The sequence below is a fragment of the Nerophis ophidion genome, linkage group LG03, assembly GCF_033978795.1.
Source record: "Nerophis ophidion isolate RoL-2023_Sa linkage group LG03, RoL_Noph_v1.0, whole genome shotgun sequence".
NCBI classification, from domain to species: Eukaryota; Metazoa; Chordata; class Actinopteri; order Syngnathiformes; family Syngnathidae; genus Nerophis; species Nerophis ophidion.
The window spans coordinates 15,370,781-15,388,230 of record NC_084613.1 but is presented as its reverse complement, the minus strand read 5'-3'; the positions used below and the strand labels follow the sequence as shown (position 1 = coordinate 15,388,230).

At 38.3% G+C, this 17,450-nt stretch overlaps 1 protein-coding gene across 10 annotated transcripts in view; it reads right to left on the bottom strand.

The window, feature by feature from the left end:
* Positions 1-17,450, bottom strand: part of cadps2 (Ca++-dependent secretion activator 2) — a 322,908-nt gene that overhangs the window by 110,925 nt on the left and 194,533 nt on the right. For all 10 annotated transcript variants that reach the window (XR_009806043.1, XM_061894374.1, XM_061894375.1 and 7 more), the window contains 2 exons: positions 10,581-10,682; positions 339-402 (listed from right to left, as the gene is read on the bottom strand). Coding sequence is in view for 9 of the 10 variants with exons in the window: in XM_061894374.1 (XP_061750358.1) it covers positions 339-402; positions 10,581-10,682 (166 nt within the window). In the remaining variant the exon portion in view is untranslated. The remainder of the gene's footprint in view (positions 1-338; positions 403-10,580; positions 10,683-17,450) is intronic.

Below are 17,450 nucleotides of genomic sequence, written 5' to 3'. Positions count from 1 at the left end.
CAACATATTTTTATTGTGGATTACAACTTCAATTTATTGGGGCAGGCCATTTATTTTATAGTGGCACGCTACATCTAACGTGGCCCACTACTTCATTTTACGTGGTTATTTTCATTTGGCATGCAACATAATTTGACGTGGTCCACCACGTCATTATAAATCTTTTGGCGTGGTCCTGCCAAACGATTTTATTCTGGCCTGTCCCATCATTTTATCGTGGGCCGCTAAAAAAGATCCTAATACTCAAAAAGGGTTGCCTTTGCCGATTGAGGCTATGAATATTCCTGGCCATAATGGCAATGAAAGGAGGTTGAGGGGCGGAGGAAGCGGCGGCGTACCCGCTCCTGCAGGGACAGCGTGGCCTTCAGGGCGCCATCTGGTCTTCCAAAGGGGAAGCAGTACCTGCAGACAAGAACAAGAGAAGGGCAGAAGATGCGTCGGCAACAGATGGCTGCATCCTTTCTTCTAATTACGCTTTTCTCACCTCCGTCTCCGAGTGCAGACGAGGGGGCGGGGCTAAGCTGCACCTCTAAATTGACAACGGTACTCGGTACACAAAAGTGAGTGCCTGCAGGCGCGCGGGTCACATGATTAGCGCACAAAGGGAGGAGCTGACCTTCCACTGAACAATTAGCATCACGCCGCATGATTTTTTTCCATCATGCAGTATAAATCGGGGATTAAATCAGAATGAATAATCCTCAATACATTCATTTTTGAGAAAGACATGTTTTAAATGAACAAAAAAGTGCAGTACTTGTCTGCAACCAGCAGAGGCACTATGGAGTTAAACTTACTCAAAAGCCAACATGGTGACATTTTTTTCATTCATTTATGTCAATAAAAAAAGATTCATACTGTCCAGGTTTTCAAAGCAAGCAGCAGCATATAAAGTACAGAAACATATTTTTACGTTTTTTATTATATTATAGCCCTTTTGTCATAGAAAACTTTGTTTTCCTGGCAAAAATACAAAAGATGTAATATTTCTCCCAAAAATATTTCAAAGTGGAATTTCTTTGTATGAACTAATTGCAGCCTTAAATCAGTCAATAATTCCTAACAAAATACATTTCAATTCATCATTTTTTAGCAAAGAGTTTTAAAAATAAAACCCAACTAAACTTCTTGGGGTTCCAAAAAGGGTCCCACTCATAAAAGTGTTATACACTCATAAATAGGTCATTCCATCTATCCATTTCTACCGCTTATTCCCTTTTGGGATCGCGGGGGGCGCTGGCGCCTATCTCAGCTACAATCGGGCGGAAGGCAGGTTACACCCTGGACAAGTCGCCACCTCATCGCAGAAATAGGTCATTAACTTTATTATTTTTTTTTTTTACATTTTTACTTTAAACACTAATGTTTCTAGACCAGGGGTCCCCAACGTGGTGCCCGCGGGCACCAGGTCGCCTGTAAGGACCAGATGAGTCACCCGCTGGCCTGTTCTAAAAATAGCTCAAATAGCAGCACTTACCAGTGAGCTGCCTCTATTTTTTTAAATTGTATTTATTTACTAGCAAGCTGGTCTCGCTTTGCTCGACATTTTTAATTCTAAGAGAGACAAAACTCAAATAGAATTTGAAAATCCAAGAAAATATTCTAAAGACTTGGTCTTCTCTTGTTTGAATAAATTCATTTATTTTTTTACTTTGCTTCTTATAATTTTCAGAGAGACAATTTTAGAGAAAAAATACAACCTTAAAAATGATTCTAGGATTTTTAAACACATATACCTTTTTACCTTTTAAATTCCTTCCCCTTCTTTCCTGACAATTTAAATCAATGTTCAAGTATTTTTTTTAAATTGTAAATAAATAAATAAATAAATAAATGGGTTGTACTTGTATAGCGCTTTTCTACCTTCAAGGTACTCAAAGCGCTTTGACACTACTTCCACATTTACCCATTCACACACACATTCACACACTGATGGAGGGAGCTGCCATGCAAGGCGCCAACCAGCACCCATCAGGAGCAAGGGTGAAGTGTCTTGCTCAGGACACAACGGACGTGACGATGTTGGTACTAGGTGGGAATTGAACCAGGGACCCTCGGGTTGCGCACGGCCACTCTCCCACTGCGCCACGCCGTCCCTTGTAAAGAATAATAAATTTAATTCTTCATTTTAGCTTCTGTTTTTTTGACAGAGAATATTTGTGAAATCTTTCTTCAAACGTATGATTAAAATTCAAAAAAAATATTCTGGCAAATCTAGAAAACCTGTGGAATCAAATGTAAATCTTATTTGAAAGTCTTTTGAATTTCTTTTAAAATTTTGTTCTGGAAAATCTAGAAGAAATAATGATTTGACTTTGTTAGAAATATAGCTTGGTCCAATTTGTTATATATTCTAACAAAGTGCAGATTGGATTTTAACCTATTTAAAACATGTCATCAAAATTCTAAAATTATTCTTAATCAGGAAAAATGACAAATGATGTTTCATAAATTATTTTTTTTTTTTTTCAAAAAGATTCGAATTAGCTAGTTTTTCTATTAATTTTTTTCGGTTGAATTTTGAATTTTAAAGAGTCTAAATTGAAGATAAACTATGTTTCAAAATGTTATTTTTAATTTTTTTTGTGTTTTTTCCTCTTTTAAACATTTTAATTAAGTGTTTTTTTCATCATTTATTCTCTACAAAAAAACTTCCGTAAAAGGAAAAGAAATGTACGACGGAATGACAGACAGAAATACCCATTTTTTTTTTTATACATATAGATTTATTTATTAAAGGTAAATTAAGCAAATTGGCTATTTCTGGCAATTTATTTAAGTGTGTATCAAACTGGTAGCCCTTCGCATTAATCAGTACCCAAGAAGTAGCTCTTGGTTTCAAAAAGGTTGGTGACCCCTGCTCTAGATCAACTTCAGATCTCGTCTTTAATTCTACGTTTGTTTTCTCTTTAAACTTTTTTTTTTAAAAAGGTCATATATTATGATTATTTATTGTTAAATCTCTAAAATAACTTTAAGTCATTTTATATAAGGTAAAACTAAATGTTTTTACGTTTTATGCCCTTTTCCCCGAAGAAAAAAAAACAACCCTGTTTTTTTAATGTCAAACACACAAAACATACAATATTTCCCCCCAAAGATTTTTAGAGTGGAATATTGGATTTGAAGTAATTGGAGGCTAAAATATGTCAACAATTCATAACAACATGGATTTCGATTCATTATTATTTTTTGAGCAAAGAAATTTTTAAAAATAAAACTCCACTAAACATATTGGGGACTTAAAAGGGTCCCACTCATAAGAGTATTAAAAATAAGTCATACACTTTTCCCTTTTTTTGTACTTTAAACACTTGAGTCTCTGAATCAACTTCAGATTTATCCATAGTTTATCATTTTATTTATTTTTGGTTCATTTTTTTGCCCTTTTTGTCAAATAAAAACATTGTTGGAAAAGCAGTTAAAAAGGTCATTTATTATTATTATCATTTGCATTTTTTTTTGTTAAATCGCTAGAATAACTTTAAATCTGTCAATGTAAAGTAAAATTAAACGTTTTTATGTTCTTTTCCCCAAAGAAACCCCGTTTTTTTTTTATGGAAAACACACAAAATGTGAAATATTTTTCCCATTGGAGCCTTAAATCAGTCAATAATTCATAACAACATAGATCTTGATTCATCACCGTACGCCCGAATGCAGCTGAGATAGGCTCCAGCACCCCTCTTGACCCCAAAAAGGGACAAGCAGTAGAAAATGGATGGATGGATTATTTTTTGAGCAAAGACAGTTTTAAAGATAAAATCCCACTAAACTTATTGGGGATCCAGTTTTATTTTTACTTTAAACACTTAAGTCTCTACATCTCGTCATCAATTTTAGGTTTTATTCATGGTCAACTTTTTTTTAAATCTCTTTGTTTTATGCCCTTTTGGTCAAATAAAACTTTATTGGAAAAGCTGTTAAAAATTTCATATAATAATAATAATAATAATAATAATAATTATTGTTAAATCTCTACCCGCCACCCCAAAAAGGGAATAAGCGGCAGAAAACGGATGGATGAACTTTAAGTCTATCTGCCATTATAAAGTAAAACTAAATGTTTAATGTTGTATGCCCTTTTCTCCAGAGAAACCAGTTTTTTTTTATGGAAAACACACAAATATGTAATATTTTCCCCCAAAAATATTTAAGAGTGTAATATTTGATATGAAATAATTGGAGCCTAAAATATGTTAAGAATCCCTAACAACATAGATTTTGATTCATTATTATTTTTTGAGCAAAGACAGTTTTAAAAATTAAACTTATTGGGGATCCCACTCATAAAAATGTTAAAAATAAGTCATACACTTTTTTTTTTTAACTTCAAACACTTAAGTCTCAAGATCAACTTCAGCTCTATCCATAGAGTCTAAGTTTTTATTATTTTTTTGTGTTTCCTTTTTTTATGTGTTAGTTATTTGCCCTTTTTGTCAAAAAAAAAAACTTGTTGGAAAAGCTGTTAAAAAAGGTCATATACTATTATTATTTGCATTTTTTTATTGTTAAATCTCTGCAACAACTTTGCGTCTGTCGTGAATTGTGTGAATTGTGAATTATATTTATATAGCGCTTTTCTCTAGTGACTCAAAGCGCTTTACATAGTGAAACCCAATATCTAAGTTACATTTAAACCAGTCTCCATCCATCCATCATCTTCCACTTGGGGCAGGGTCTCCTCCCCAACCCGGAGATGGCACTCCACTCTTTTCCGGGCGAGAACCATGGACTCGGACTTGGAGGTGCTGATTCTCATTCCGGTCGCTTCACACTCGGCTGCGAACCGATCCAGTGAGAGCTGAAGATCCCGGCCAGATGAAGCCATCAGGACCACATCATCTGCAAAAAGCAGAGACCTAATCCCGTGGGCACCAAACCGAATCCCCTCAACGCCTTGGCTGTGCCTAGAGATTCTGTCCATAAAAGTTATGAACAGAATCGGTGACAAAAGACAGCCTTGGCGGAGTCCAACCCTCACTGGAAATGTGTCCGGCTTACTGCCAGCAATGCGGATCAAGCTCTGACACTGATCGTACAGGGAGCGGACTGCCACAATAAGACAGTCCGATACCCCATACTCTCTGAGCACTCCCCACAGGACTTCCCGAGGGACACGGTCGAATGCCTTCTCCAAGTCCACAAAGCACATGTAGACTGGTTGGGCAAACTCCCATGCACCCTCAAGAACCCTGCCGAGAGTATAGGGCTGGTCCACAGTTCCACGACCAGGACGAAAACCACACTGTTCCTCCTGAATCCGAGGTTCGACTATCCGACGTAGCCTCCTCTCCAGTACACCTGAATAAACCTTACCGGGAAGGCTGAGGAGTGTGATCCCACGATAGTTGGAACACACCCTGCGGTCCCCCTTCTTAAAGAGAGGGACCACCACCCCGGTCTGCCAATCCAGAGGTACCGCCCCCGATGTCCACGCGATGCTGCAGAGTCTTGTCAACCAAGACAGCCCCACAGCATCCAGAGCCTTAAGGAACTCCGGGCGGATCTCATCGCCTTGCCGCCGAGGAGCTTTTTAACTACCTCAGCGACCCCAGCCCCAGAAATAGGAGAGTCCACCACAGATTCCCCAGGCACCGCTTTCTCAAAGGAAGACGTGTTGGTGGGATTGAGGAGGTCTTCGAAGTATTCCCTCCACCTATCCACAACATCCGCAGTCGAGGTCAGCAGAACACCATCCGCACCATACATGGTGTTGACAGTGCACTGCTTCCCCTTCCTGAGGCGGCGTATGGTGGTCCAGAATCGCTTCGAAGCCGTCCGGAAGTCGTTTTCCATGGCTTCCCCGAACTCTTCCCATATCCGAGTTTTTGCCTCCGCGACCGCTTAAGCTGCACACCGCTTGGCCCGTCGGTACCCGTCCACTGCCTCCGGAGTCCTATGAGCCAAAAGAACCCGATAGGACTCCTTCTTCAGCTTGACGGCATCCCTCATTGCTGGTGTCCACCAACGGGTTCTGGGATTACCGCCACGACAGGCACCAACAACCTTGCGGCCACAGCTCCAATCAGCTGCCTCGACAATAGAGGTTCGGAACATGGTCCACTCGGACTCAATGTCCCGCACCTCCCTCATGACATGTTCAAAGTTCTCCCAGAGGTGTGAATTGAAACTCTCTCTGACAGGAGACTCTGCCAGACGTTCCCAGCAGACCCTCACAATGCGTTTGGGCCAGTCTGTCCATATAAAATAAACCTAAATGTTTTTACATTGCCATTAAGAAACCCTGTTTTTTTTAAATGTTAAACACGCAATAGATGCAATATTTTTCCCCAAAAATATTTCAGAGTGGAATATTTGATGTGAAGTAATTGGAACCTTAAAGCAGTCAATAATTCAGAACTACATTGATTTTGATTAATTAATATATTTTGAGTAATGACAGTTTTAAAGAAGAGCATGGCTTAATTACCAAACATCGTTTTTATTGTTACATTTCACCTTTTATTGCACTTTTTATTTAGTATTTTAAAGGCCTACTGAAAGCCACTAATGCCCACCTCGCAGTCTGATAGTTTATATATCAATGATGAAATATTAACATTGCAACACATGCCAATACGGCCTTTTTAGTTTACTAAATTGCAATTTTAAATTTCCCGCTGAGTTTCTTGTTGAAAACGTCGCGGAATGACGACACGTACGTGTGACGTCACGGACTGTCAGAAAATATTAGCTCGGCACCATTTGCGGCTAAAAGTCGTCTCTTTTCATCGCGCAACTAAACAGTATTTTGGACATCTGTGTTGCTGAATCTTTTGCAATTTCTTCAATTAATAATGGAGACTATAAAGAACAATGCTGTTGGTGGAAAGCGGTGTATTGCAGCTGTCTTTGGCACCAAGACACAGCCGGTGTTTCTTTGTTTTTAACACAGAGCGGTCAAGCTAACATGTTTCTGTACATCAACCAGCATGTTTTTGGATGGGAAAATTGTGAAATATATATCTTACCGGAGACATCATTGGATTATTCGTCCTCCTGCAGTAGCTGTTTAAAAGGCAGCCGTGAGCTTGGCTCCTCTCTGAGACACTGAGTGTTCACCGCAGCCGTTCGACCTCGAGGTATGTCTTTACAATCTCACTAAAGCACTATTAAAACAATAAGCAGATAAGGGATCTTCCAGAATTATCCTAGTAAATGTGTCTTATTAAATCTGAAACGCTTACACTGCGTCGCTTTTTATTTTTATTTTTTTCTAGTCCTTCGCTATCAATATCATCATCCACAAATCTTTCATCCTTGCTCAAATTAATGGGGAAATTGTCGTGTTTTTGGTCTGAATAGCTCTTGCCGCTGGAGGCTCCCGTTACAAACAATGTGAGGATGTGAGGAGCCCTCACCCTTGTGACGTCATTGTCTGCAACTTCCGGTAAAGGCGAGGCTTTTTTATCAGCGCCAAAAGTTGCAAACTTTATCGTGGATGTTCTCTACTAAATCCTTTCAGCAAAAATAAGAAAATCTCATTTCAGTAGGCCTTTAAAATGTGCTGTGGGCCGCACCTTCAACACTGGCACACTTTTATCAGCATTTGTTTACGAGCGAAAGGCAACAGGAAGTGACGCCATGAAAAAGCAGGCACGGATATCATTTTAGCGCGCTAGTATCGATACTTTTGACAACCCTGCATGATCCTGAAGATCAATGAGAGCGATCCGCAGTCATCAAAACAAACGCTCCTCTCCTCCACATTATTCAACCACCTCGTCTAAGCCCCCCCCCACCCCAAGGTGCCCCAGATGGAGGGCCCCTCTCGAGCGTGGAGGGTTTAAAGGGCCTGCTCCGACACGACGCTTAATGGGCGCCGCTCTATTCAGCCGAGTGGCGCTCAAGGTCTGGAGGCTGCCGCTTTCACGCCGCGCTGACAAAGCCTCGGTGTGGCGTTCACACCTGCTAAAGTGTGTGTGTGTGTGTGGGGGGGGGTACCCAGAATGCCTTGCTGCGCTTCCACGCGGTCGAAAAGAGCAAAGGGTGGTGATGCAGCTAATTAATTACGCCAATTACAAAATTGTCTTGTTAACGTTACGATGACTTTGCAATGTCCGAGTACAGTAAACATCATGCACTAATACTAGTACTAGTAGTACTAGTAGTACTAGTAGTACTACTAGTTCTAGTATGTCAATATTTGCTTCAAAGTTTTAAGGAATGATAAAAAACTCCAAACTGTTATATGAAGTACTTTTAAAAGATTGCACATCTCCAGCATGGTAAAAGTACTACTAGAAGTACTGATGCCGTAGTAGTTGAAATATTACAAGTATTTAAATGTGAAGTGAATTACATTTATATAGCGCTTTTCTCAAGTGACTCAAAGCGCCCTACATAGTGAAACCCAATATCTAAGTCCTATTTAAAGCAGTGTGGGTGGCACTGGCAGCCGGTGGGCAAAGTATCTTGCCCAAGGACACAACGACAGTAAGTAGGATGGCACAAGCGGGAATCGAACCTGCAACCCTGAAGTTGCTGGCACGGCCGCTCTACCAACAGAGCTATACCGCTTGGTATAGTTGGTATATTACTTATTAAAGTAAGTAAATGATGCTTTAAAAACGCTGAACGATATTATTCTTCAAATGGTGTCATGTCAAACAAAGTCAATCATTCAATTTATTTATACTACAATGACTCAAAGTATTTACAAGTATAAAAACTATTATTAATGAATGTGTTCATTTTATTGAATATAATTGTGTTTTTCCTAGTAATTCACCAACACCGCTAATACTATCATTAGTAGCATTCTACTCCGTAGCAGGATTTCACATATTAGCAAACATGGAAGTGCTATGCAACATTAACGAGTAGCAAAACTACAAACCCTGTTTCCATGAGTTGGGAAATTGTGTTAGATGTAAATATAAACGGAATACAATTATTTGCAAATCCTTTTCAACCCATATTCAATTGAATGCACTACAAAGACAAGATATTTGATATTCAAACTCATAAACTTTATTTTTTTTTGCAATTAATAATTAACTTAGAATTTCATGGCTGCAACACGTGCGAAAGTAGTTGGGAAAGGGCATGTTCACCACTGTGTTACATCACCTTTTCTTTTAACAACACTCAATAAACGTTTGGGAACTGAGGAAACTAATTGTTGAAGCTTTGAAAGTGGAATTCTTTCCCATTCTAGTTTTATGTAGAGCTTCCGTCGTTCAACAGTCCGGGGTCTCCGCTGTCGTATTTTACGCTTCATATTGCGCCAAACATTTTCGATGGGAGACAGGTCTGGACCAGGAAAGTACCCGCACTCTTTTTTTACAAAGCCACACTGTTGTAACACGTGCTGAATATGGCTTGGCATTGTCTTGCTGAAATAAGCAGGGGCGTCCATGAAAAAGACGGCGCTTAGATGGCAGCATATGTTGTTCCAAAACCTGTATGTACCTTTCAGCATTAATGGTGCCTTCACAGATGTGTAAGTTACCCATGCCTTGGGCACTAATGCACCGTTATACCATCACAGATGCTGGCTTTTGAACTTTGCGTCGATAACAGTCTGGATGGTTCGCTTCCCCTTTGGTCCGGATATTTCCAAAAACAATTTGAAATGTGGACTTGCCAGACCACAGAACCTTTTTCCATCTTAGATGATCTCGGGCCCAGAGAAGCAAGCGGCGTTTCTGGATGTTGTTGATAAATGGCTTACGCTTTGCATAGTAGAGCTTTAACTTGCACTTACAGATGTAGCGACAAACTGTATTTAGTGACAGTGGTTTTCTGAAGTGTTCCTGAGGCCATGTGGTGATATCCTTTAGAGATTGATGTCGGTTTTTGATACAGTGCCGTCTGAGGGATCAAAGGTCACGGTTATTCAATGATGGTTTCCGGCCTAAGTGGAGTGTTTTCTCCAGCTCCTCTGACCCTTTTGATGATATTATGGACCATAGATGTTGAATTCCCTAAATTTCTTGCATTTGCACTTTGAGAAACGTTGTTCTTAAACTGTTTGACTATTTGCTCACACAGTTGTGGACAAATGGGTGTACCTCGCCCCATCCTTTCTTGTAAAAGGATGGGAAGCTGTTTTTAAAACCAATCATGGCACCCATCTGTTCCCAATTAGCCTGCACACCTGCGGGATGTTCCAAATAAGTGTTTGATGAGCATTCCTCAACTTTATCATTTTTATTTGCCACCTTTCCCAACTTCTTTGTCACGTGTTGCTGGCATCAAATTCTAAAGTTAATGATTATTTGCGAAAAAAATATATATTGTTTTATCAGTTTGAACATCAAATATGTTGTCTTTGTAGCATATTCAACTGAATATGGGTTGAAAATTATTTACACATCATTGTATTCCATTTATATTTACATCTAACACAATTTCCCAACTCATATGGAAATGGGGTTTGTAGTAGTGTATTAGTTAAAATAGCAGTAGTGTTGTGTGTACTACTACTAGCAGTGAAGTAGTATTAGTAAGAATAATAGTGAGTATACATGCATAGTGGTAATACTAGCAGTATGATATAATATAATTGCAACAAATAAACATGTATGCATGAGCAGTACCAGTACTATTATTTGGTGATAGTACTTTCCTACCTAAAGTGTGTAATCTGCTTCTCCAGAAGAAGCAGCAGTCGACTTCTGGCGCCTTCAAACGTCTCCTTCTCCTCCATCGTCACCGCGCCCATGCCGTCAGGTCTGTGGAGAGTACACACAAGTACTCCTTAAAATACTGCATATATACTTATCCTTCGCATGCTGTCAAAGGTGATAAAAAAGGAAGGGGATAAAAAAAGATGAAAAAAGAAGGAGATAAAGGGAGGAGGTGAAAAAAAGAGATAAAAGAAGATAAAACGGACTGATATAAAAAGAAAGGAGATACTAAAGGAAGAAAATGTAAAAGAAAGAAAACAAAAAAGGAGATAAAAAAGAAAGATTAAAAAGGAAGGAGTTAAAAAAAAGGATATAAAGGGAAAGATCTACAAAGAAGATAGGAAGGTAATACAGGAAGGAGATTAAAGAAACGAAAAAAAAGGAGATGAAAAGAAAGGGGATAAAACAGAAGGCGATAAAAAAGAAAGAAGATAAAAGGAAAGATAACAAACAAAGGATATTTAAATAAGGAAGGAGACACAAAAAAGGAGATAAAAGGAAGGATAAAAAAAGAAGGAAATAAAAAGAAAGGAGATAAAAAGAAGAAGATGAAAAAAGAAAGACGATAAAAGAAGAATAAAAGAGAGATAAAAAGTAAGTAAGTAAAAAGATAAAGATAAAAATGAAAATAAATTAAACTATAGGAAAGATAAAATGAGGGAAATGAAAAAGGAAGGCAATTAAAAAGGAATGATATGCAGTGTAAAGTAAGGAAATAAAGGAAGGAGATTAAAAGAAAGATAAACAAGGAAGTACGTAAAAAGGAGGGAGATAAAGGAAGGAGGTTCAAAATACGAAGGCGATAAAGAAGATGAAAAAAGGAGGTTAAAAAGGAAGATAAAAAGGAAGGAGATAAAGGAATGAGAATAAAAGAGAGATAAAAAGTAAGTAAGTAAAAAGATAAAGATAAAAATGAAAATAAATTAAACTATAGGAAAGATAAAATGAGGGAAATGAAAAAGGAAGGCGATTAAAAAGGAAGGATATACAGTATAAAGTAAGGAAATAAAGGAAGGAAGTTAAAAGAAAGATAAACAAGGAAGTACGTAAAAAGGGAGGAGGTTCAAAAAACGAAGGAGATAAAGAAGATGAAAAAAGGAAGTTAAAAAGGAAGATAAAAAGGAAGGAGATAAGGGAATGAGATTAAAAGAAAGAAAGGTAAAAAGAAAGAAGATTAAAAAAAAGAAATGAATAAAGAAGGAGACAAAAAGGGAAGAGGATAGAAAAGGAGGTTTTGTGTGATGCAGCCTTGACTTAGTTGCTGCTGGTGAAAGAAAACATCAAGGTGTGTTAAGAAGCAATCAACTTGTGTGTTAGCATCCTCGCCTCAGCCTGACATCCTGAATGTTTGCTCCTCCACACATCCAACACACCACCTCCAACATGTCTTTGTACTTCATAGTAGACATGATTGTGGAATCATCAGCAATCCATGACTCAAACAATGAATAATCACCCAATTTACTTGGAGCCCACATGCTCTGCAACTGTGGATGCTTACCTGAAGTGTGTGTTGTTATACACCACTGATCATATCAATAATACACCACTGATCATAACAATAATACACCACTGATCATATCAATAATACACCACTGATCATATCAATAATACACCACTCATCATATCAATAATACACCACTGATCATATCAATAATACACCACTGATCATAACAATAATACACCACTGATAATATCAATAATACACCACTGATCATATCAATAATACACCACTCATCATATCAATAATACACCACTGATCATATCAATAATACACCACTGATCATAACAATAATACACCACTGATCATATCAATAATACACCACTGATCATAACAATAATACACCACTGATCATATCAATAATACACCACTCATCATATCAATAATACACCACTCATCATATCAATAATACACCACTAATCATATCAATAATACACCACTAATCATATCAATAATACACCACTGATCATATCAATAATACATCACTGATCATATCAATAATACACCACTGATCATATCAATAATACACCACTGATCATATCAATAATACACCACTCATATCAATAATACACCACTGATCATATCAATAATGCACCACTGATCATATCAATAATACACCACTGATCATAACAATAATACACCACTGATCATTTCAATAATACACCACTGATCATATCAATAATACACCACTCATCATATCAATAATACACCACTCATCATATCAATAATACACCACTAATCATATCAATAATACACCACTGATCATATCAATAATACACCACTCATATCAATAATACACCACTGATCATAACAATAATACACCACTGATCATATCAATAATACACCACTGATCATAACAATAATACACCACTGATCATTTCAATAATACACCACTGATCATATCAATAATACACCACTCATCATATCAATAATACACCACTCATCATATCAATAATACACCACTAATCATATCAATAATACACCACTGATCATATCAATAATACATCACTGATCATATCAATAATACACCACTGATCATATCAATAATACACCACTGATCATATCAATAATACACCACTCATATCAATAATACACCACTGATCATATCAATAATGCACCACTGATCATATCAATAATACGTCACTGATCATATCAATAATACACCACTGATCATAACAATAATACACCACTGATCATATCAATAATACACCACTGATCATATCAATAATTCACCACTGATCATAACAATAATACACCACTGATCATATCAATAATACACCACTGATCATAACAATAATACACCACTGATCATATCCATTATACTTAAGTGCGTTTATCAATAATATTTAAGTGGGCATATCAATAACACATTACCAATCATATTAATAATACTTAAGTGGTCATATCGATAATACTTAAATGATCATATCAATAATACACCACTGATCATAACAATAATACACCACTGATCATATACATTATACTTAAGTGCGTTTATCAATAATATTTAAGTGGGCATATCAATAACACATTACCAATCATATTAATAATACTTAAGTGGTCATATCAAAAATATTTAAATGATCATATCAATAACATCAAAATTCAGTGTATGACTTTCACTTCAAAATTACTCCCCATTGGACTTTTGACAAAACTATTAAGTTATGAACACATTATATTTGGTAAAGCATAACAAAAAAATGTTTGAGCATGACATTGTGAAAATAAAATTACATTTGTGTAAATAGTGTGTATATAAAATATATAATATATATATCATATATACACACACATATTTATACACATTCATATATATGACATATATATATGTACATATATATATATCTACACACACACACACACACACACACACACACACACACACACACACACACACACACACACACACACACACACACACACACACACACACATATATATGTTCATTTATATAATTAAATTATCAGTTTAGTCTGTTTGTGAGTTTATATATACATATAAACACAGAAAGACAATTAATTTAACTGTATGATAAAAAACTACAACTGTTATTTGTTGTTACTTTATTTATATTATTCATGTGTTCATATATAAATATATTTGCTATAATACAAATAAAATATTTACATTGCATATATTATCCATATTTATATTTTATTGTATACTAATTCTATTGTATTTATTTATTTCAATAATGGTAATGTTATAATGTAATATCGATCATTTCAATTAATTTACTACAGTATTATACGTCACAAATATTAATATACATTTTTTTTCTGCTGATTCTGTCTCAGTCACAATAAAGCAAGCAAAAATATAATGTGCTGTTCATATGTCTACAAAGGTCAACTTTTAAAATCAATTGGGGATCCAATACTGGAAAAAAAGTAAACATGTCATATCTGAAATAAAATTACAACAATAATAGGAAGTGCGTCCATTTAGTGCTCGCACGCAATCCTTCAATCATCACATTTTCCTGAGCATTAAGTTGACACTGACATGTTGACCCTTGACCCTTTCAATGTAAAAGGTCACAATGGCCTTTGACCTCCTCTTCGCCCCAAAAACCAAATCAGTTCCAGTCTGAGCGTGAACATTTGCACTGAATTTGAGGGCAAAATGGCTCAAGGCGTCGACGCCACGCTTTGATGAGCATCCAGACCAACAACATGTCCGCCGGAACGAGTCGAATTTATACCAAAAAAGTTATATTTTGGTTTCATCTGACCACATGACATTCTCCCAATCCTCTGCTATATCATCCATGTATCCATTTTGGTATAAACTCAACTCGTCGTGTTTGGAGGAAGAAGAATACTGAGTTGCATCCCAAGAACACCATACCTACTGTGAAGCATTGGGGTGGAAACATCATGCTTTGGGGCTGTTTTTCTGCTAAGGGGACAGGACGATTGATCCGTGTTAAGGAAAGAGCCAAAACTTCCTTCCATCAGTGAGAGCTTTGAATGCTTGACCACATACTTATTTTCCACCATAATTTACAAATAAATTCTGTAAAATTCCTACCAGATTTTTTTCCCACATTCTGTCTCTCACAGTTGAAGTGTACCTATGATGAAAATTACAGACCTCTGTCATCATTTGAAGTGGGAGAACTTGCACAATCGCTGGCTGACTAAATACTTTTTTGCCCCACTGTATATGAGAGTGTTTACTGTGTGATGTTGCCTCTATATATGGGTGGTATAGCTCGGTTGGTAGAGTGGCCGTGCCAGCAATTTGAGGGTTGCAGGTTCTATTCCCGCTTCCGCCATCCTAGTCACTGCCGTTGTGTCCTTGGGCACGACACTTTACCCACGTGCTCCCAGTGCCACCCACACTGGTTTAAATGTAACTTAAATATTGGGTGTCACTATGTAAAGCGCTTTGAGTCATTAGAGAAAAGCGCTATATAAATATAATTCACTTCACTTCACTCTTCCTAATTAATACCATCCATCCATTTGCTACCTCTTGTCCCTTTTGGGGTCACGGGAGCCTACATTCGGGCGGAAGGCCGGGTACACCCTGGACAAGTCGCCACCTTATTATATCGTGAAAAGGTCCTGCATTTCCCTTCATTGCCACACTTGACTAGTGTCCTAAAAACACGACTTTGAGAGCAGAGCTGCGGAAGTGTGGCGTGATCTGAAGCGGGGCGGCTTTTGCTTTCTTAGCCGTGGTTGCTCGCGCCACATGTGCGCTCACGTTGGCGCTCTCACGGCCGAGACGGAGGTAAGACGGAGGAGGAGGAGGAGGGGGTGCTGCCTCGCGACAGCTTGCTGGGATTTAAACACATTGTTGCTGCTAAATGAAGCAAGCGAGCTGCCAAGGCTGCAGAGGAAGGGGGGGGGGGGGGGGCACAAGTGTGTGTGTGTGTGGGGGGGGTGTTCTTGTCGTTTTTGTGTGTGTGTTTACACTCCACGCGGCTCAAGTGTAAACGATAAGTACCAATATCTGTCTGCGGGGCGCGCCAGCAACCCTGCGGCCTGTTTGCTTGTCGTCTCCGCTCGGCCAGAGCTGCGTGACAGCGTACCTGATGTGGACGCCACTTCGCCTTAACGCCCACACCTGCCAGGTGAGCTCACACGTCCCATGTGACAGGTGTGTGTGTGTGTGTGTGTGTGTGTGTGTGTGTGTGTGGGGAGGGGGGGGGGTTAAAAGCTCCCGTCGCACTCGATGTCAGCGACCTGGCATGGAGACGAGCGGACGTGACGGGTGAGCAGGAGGAAAGCCCGCACACACTTTTATAACCCCAAAAGTCGCTCGATAGGTGTAAACATCTGCTCAGTTGCCATGGTGACGGCGCTCACCATGAAAAACAGTAGATGGACAGCTGTTAAAATCAATCAATCAATCAATCAATCAATGTTCATTTATATAGCCCTAAATCACTAGTGTCTCAAAGGGCTGCACAAACCACAACACAAACCACTACTACATCCTCGGTAGGACCACATAAGGGCAAGGAAAACTCACACCCAGTTAAAGTTGTTTATACGGCCACCCTCAGTGTGACCTGCATGGCTGCCGACCAAGTACGCACCGCACCCACTTGTCGTGAAAAGCCGTAAATATGTGATTGGGCCGGCACACAGGCAGTGCGTTTAAGGTTTATTGGCGCTCTGTACTTCTTCCTACGTCCGTGTACACAGCGGCGTTTTAAAAAGTCATGGATTTTACTTTTTGAAACAGATACGGGTCATTTTCGATATTACATTTTAAAGCATTTATCGGCCGATAACATCGGTAGTCCGATATTATCAGACATCTCTAGTTTTAACGACATTCAGACTTTACTTCAATCAATACCGGAGCAGCATCCCCTCTCCTGGAAACACCAGATATGTGTACTGTGAAAAACCGCCCGACCAGAACTTTAATAACTAAAGTTCCTTGGCTGAATAATGTAAACTCACTCCACCGGTATGTTTTAGCGCTTTCATGGCGAGTTTACTGACAGATATAAGTAAGAACTTTACACTACTTTATATTAGAAATGGCAACAGCGGAGCATGAATGTCCCCGAACAAGAAGATAAAGAAAAAGAAGAAGCTTATAGACTACGGCGTTCTACATTTTCAAATGGGACATATAATGTTGGTGTTGTTTACTTGAGTCATATTGCAGTCTACACGTACCTCTTATGTGTGACTGCCATCTACTGCTCACACTTATTACACCATGTACCAAATTAAACAGCTCTGAGGTCGGTAAGCACAACCAAAATTATTCTGTACATTAGGCGCACTGTCGAGTTTTGAGAGGATTTTAAATGCGCCTTATAGTCCGAGAAATACGAT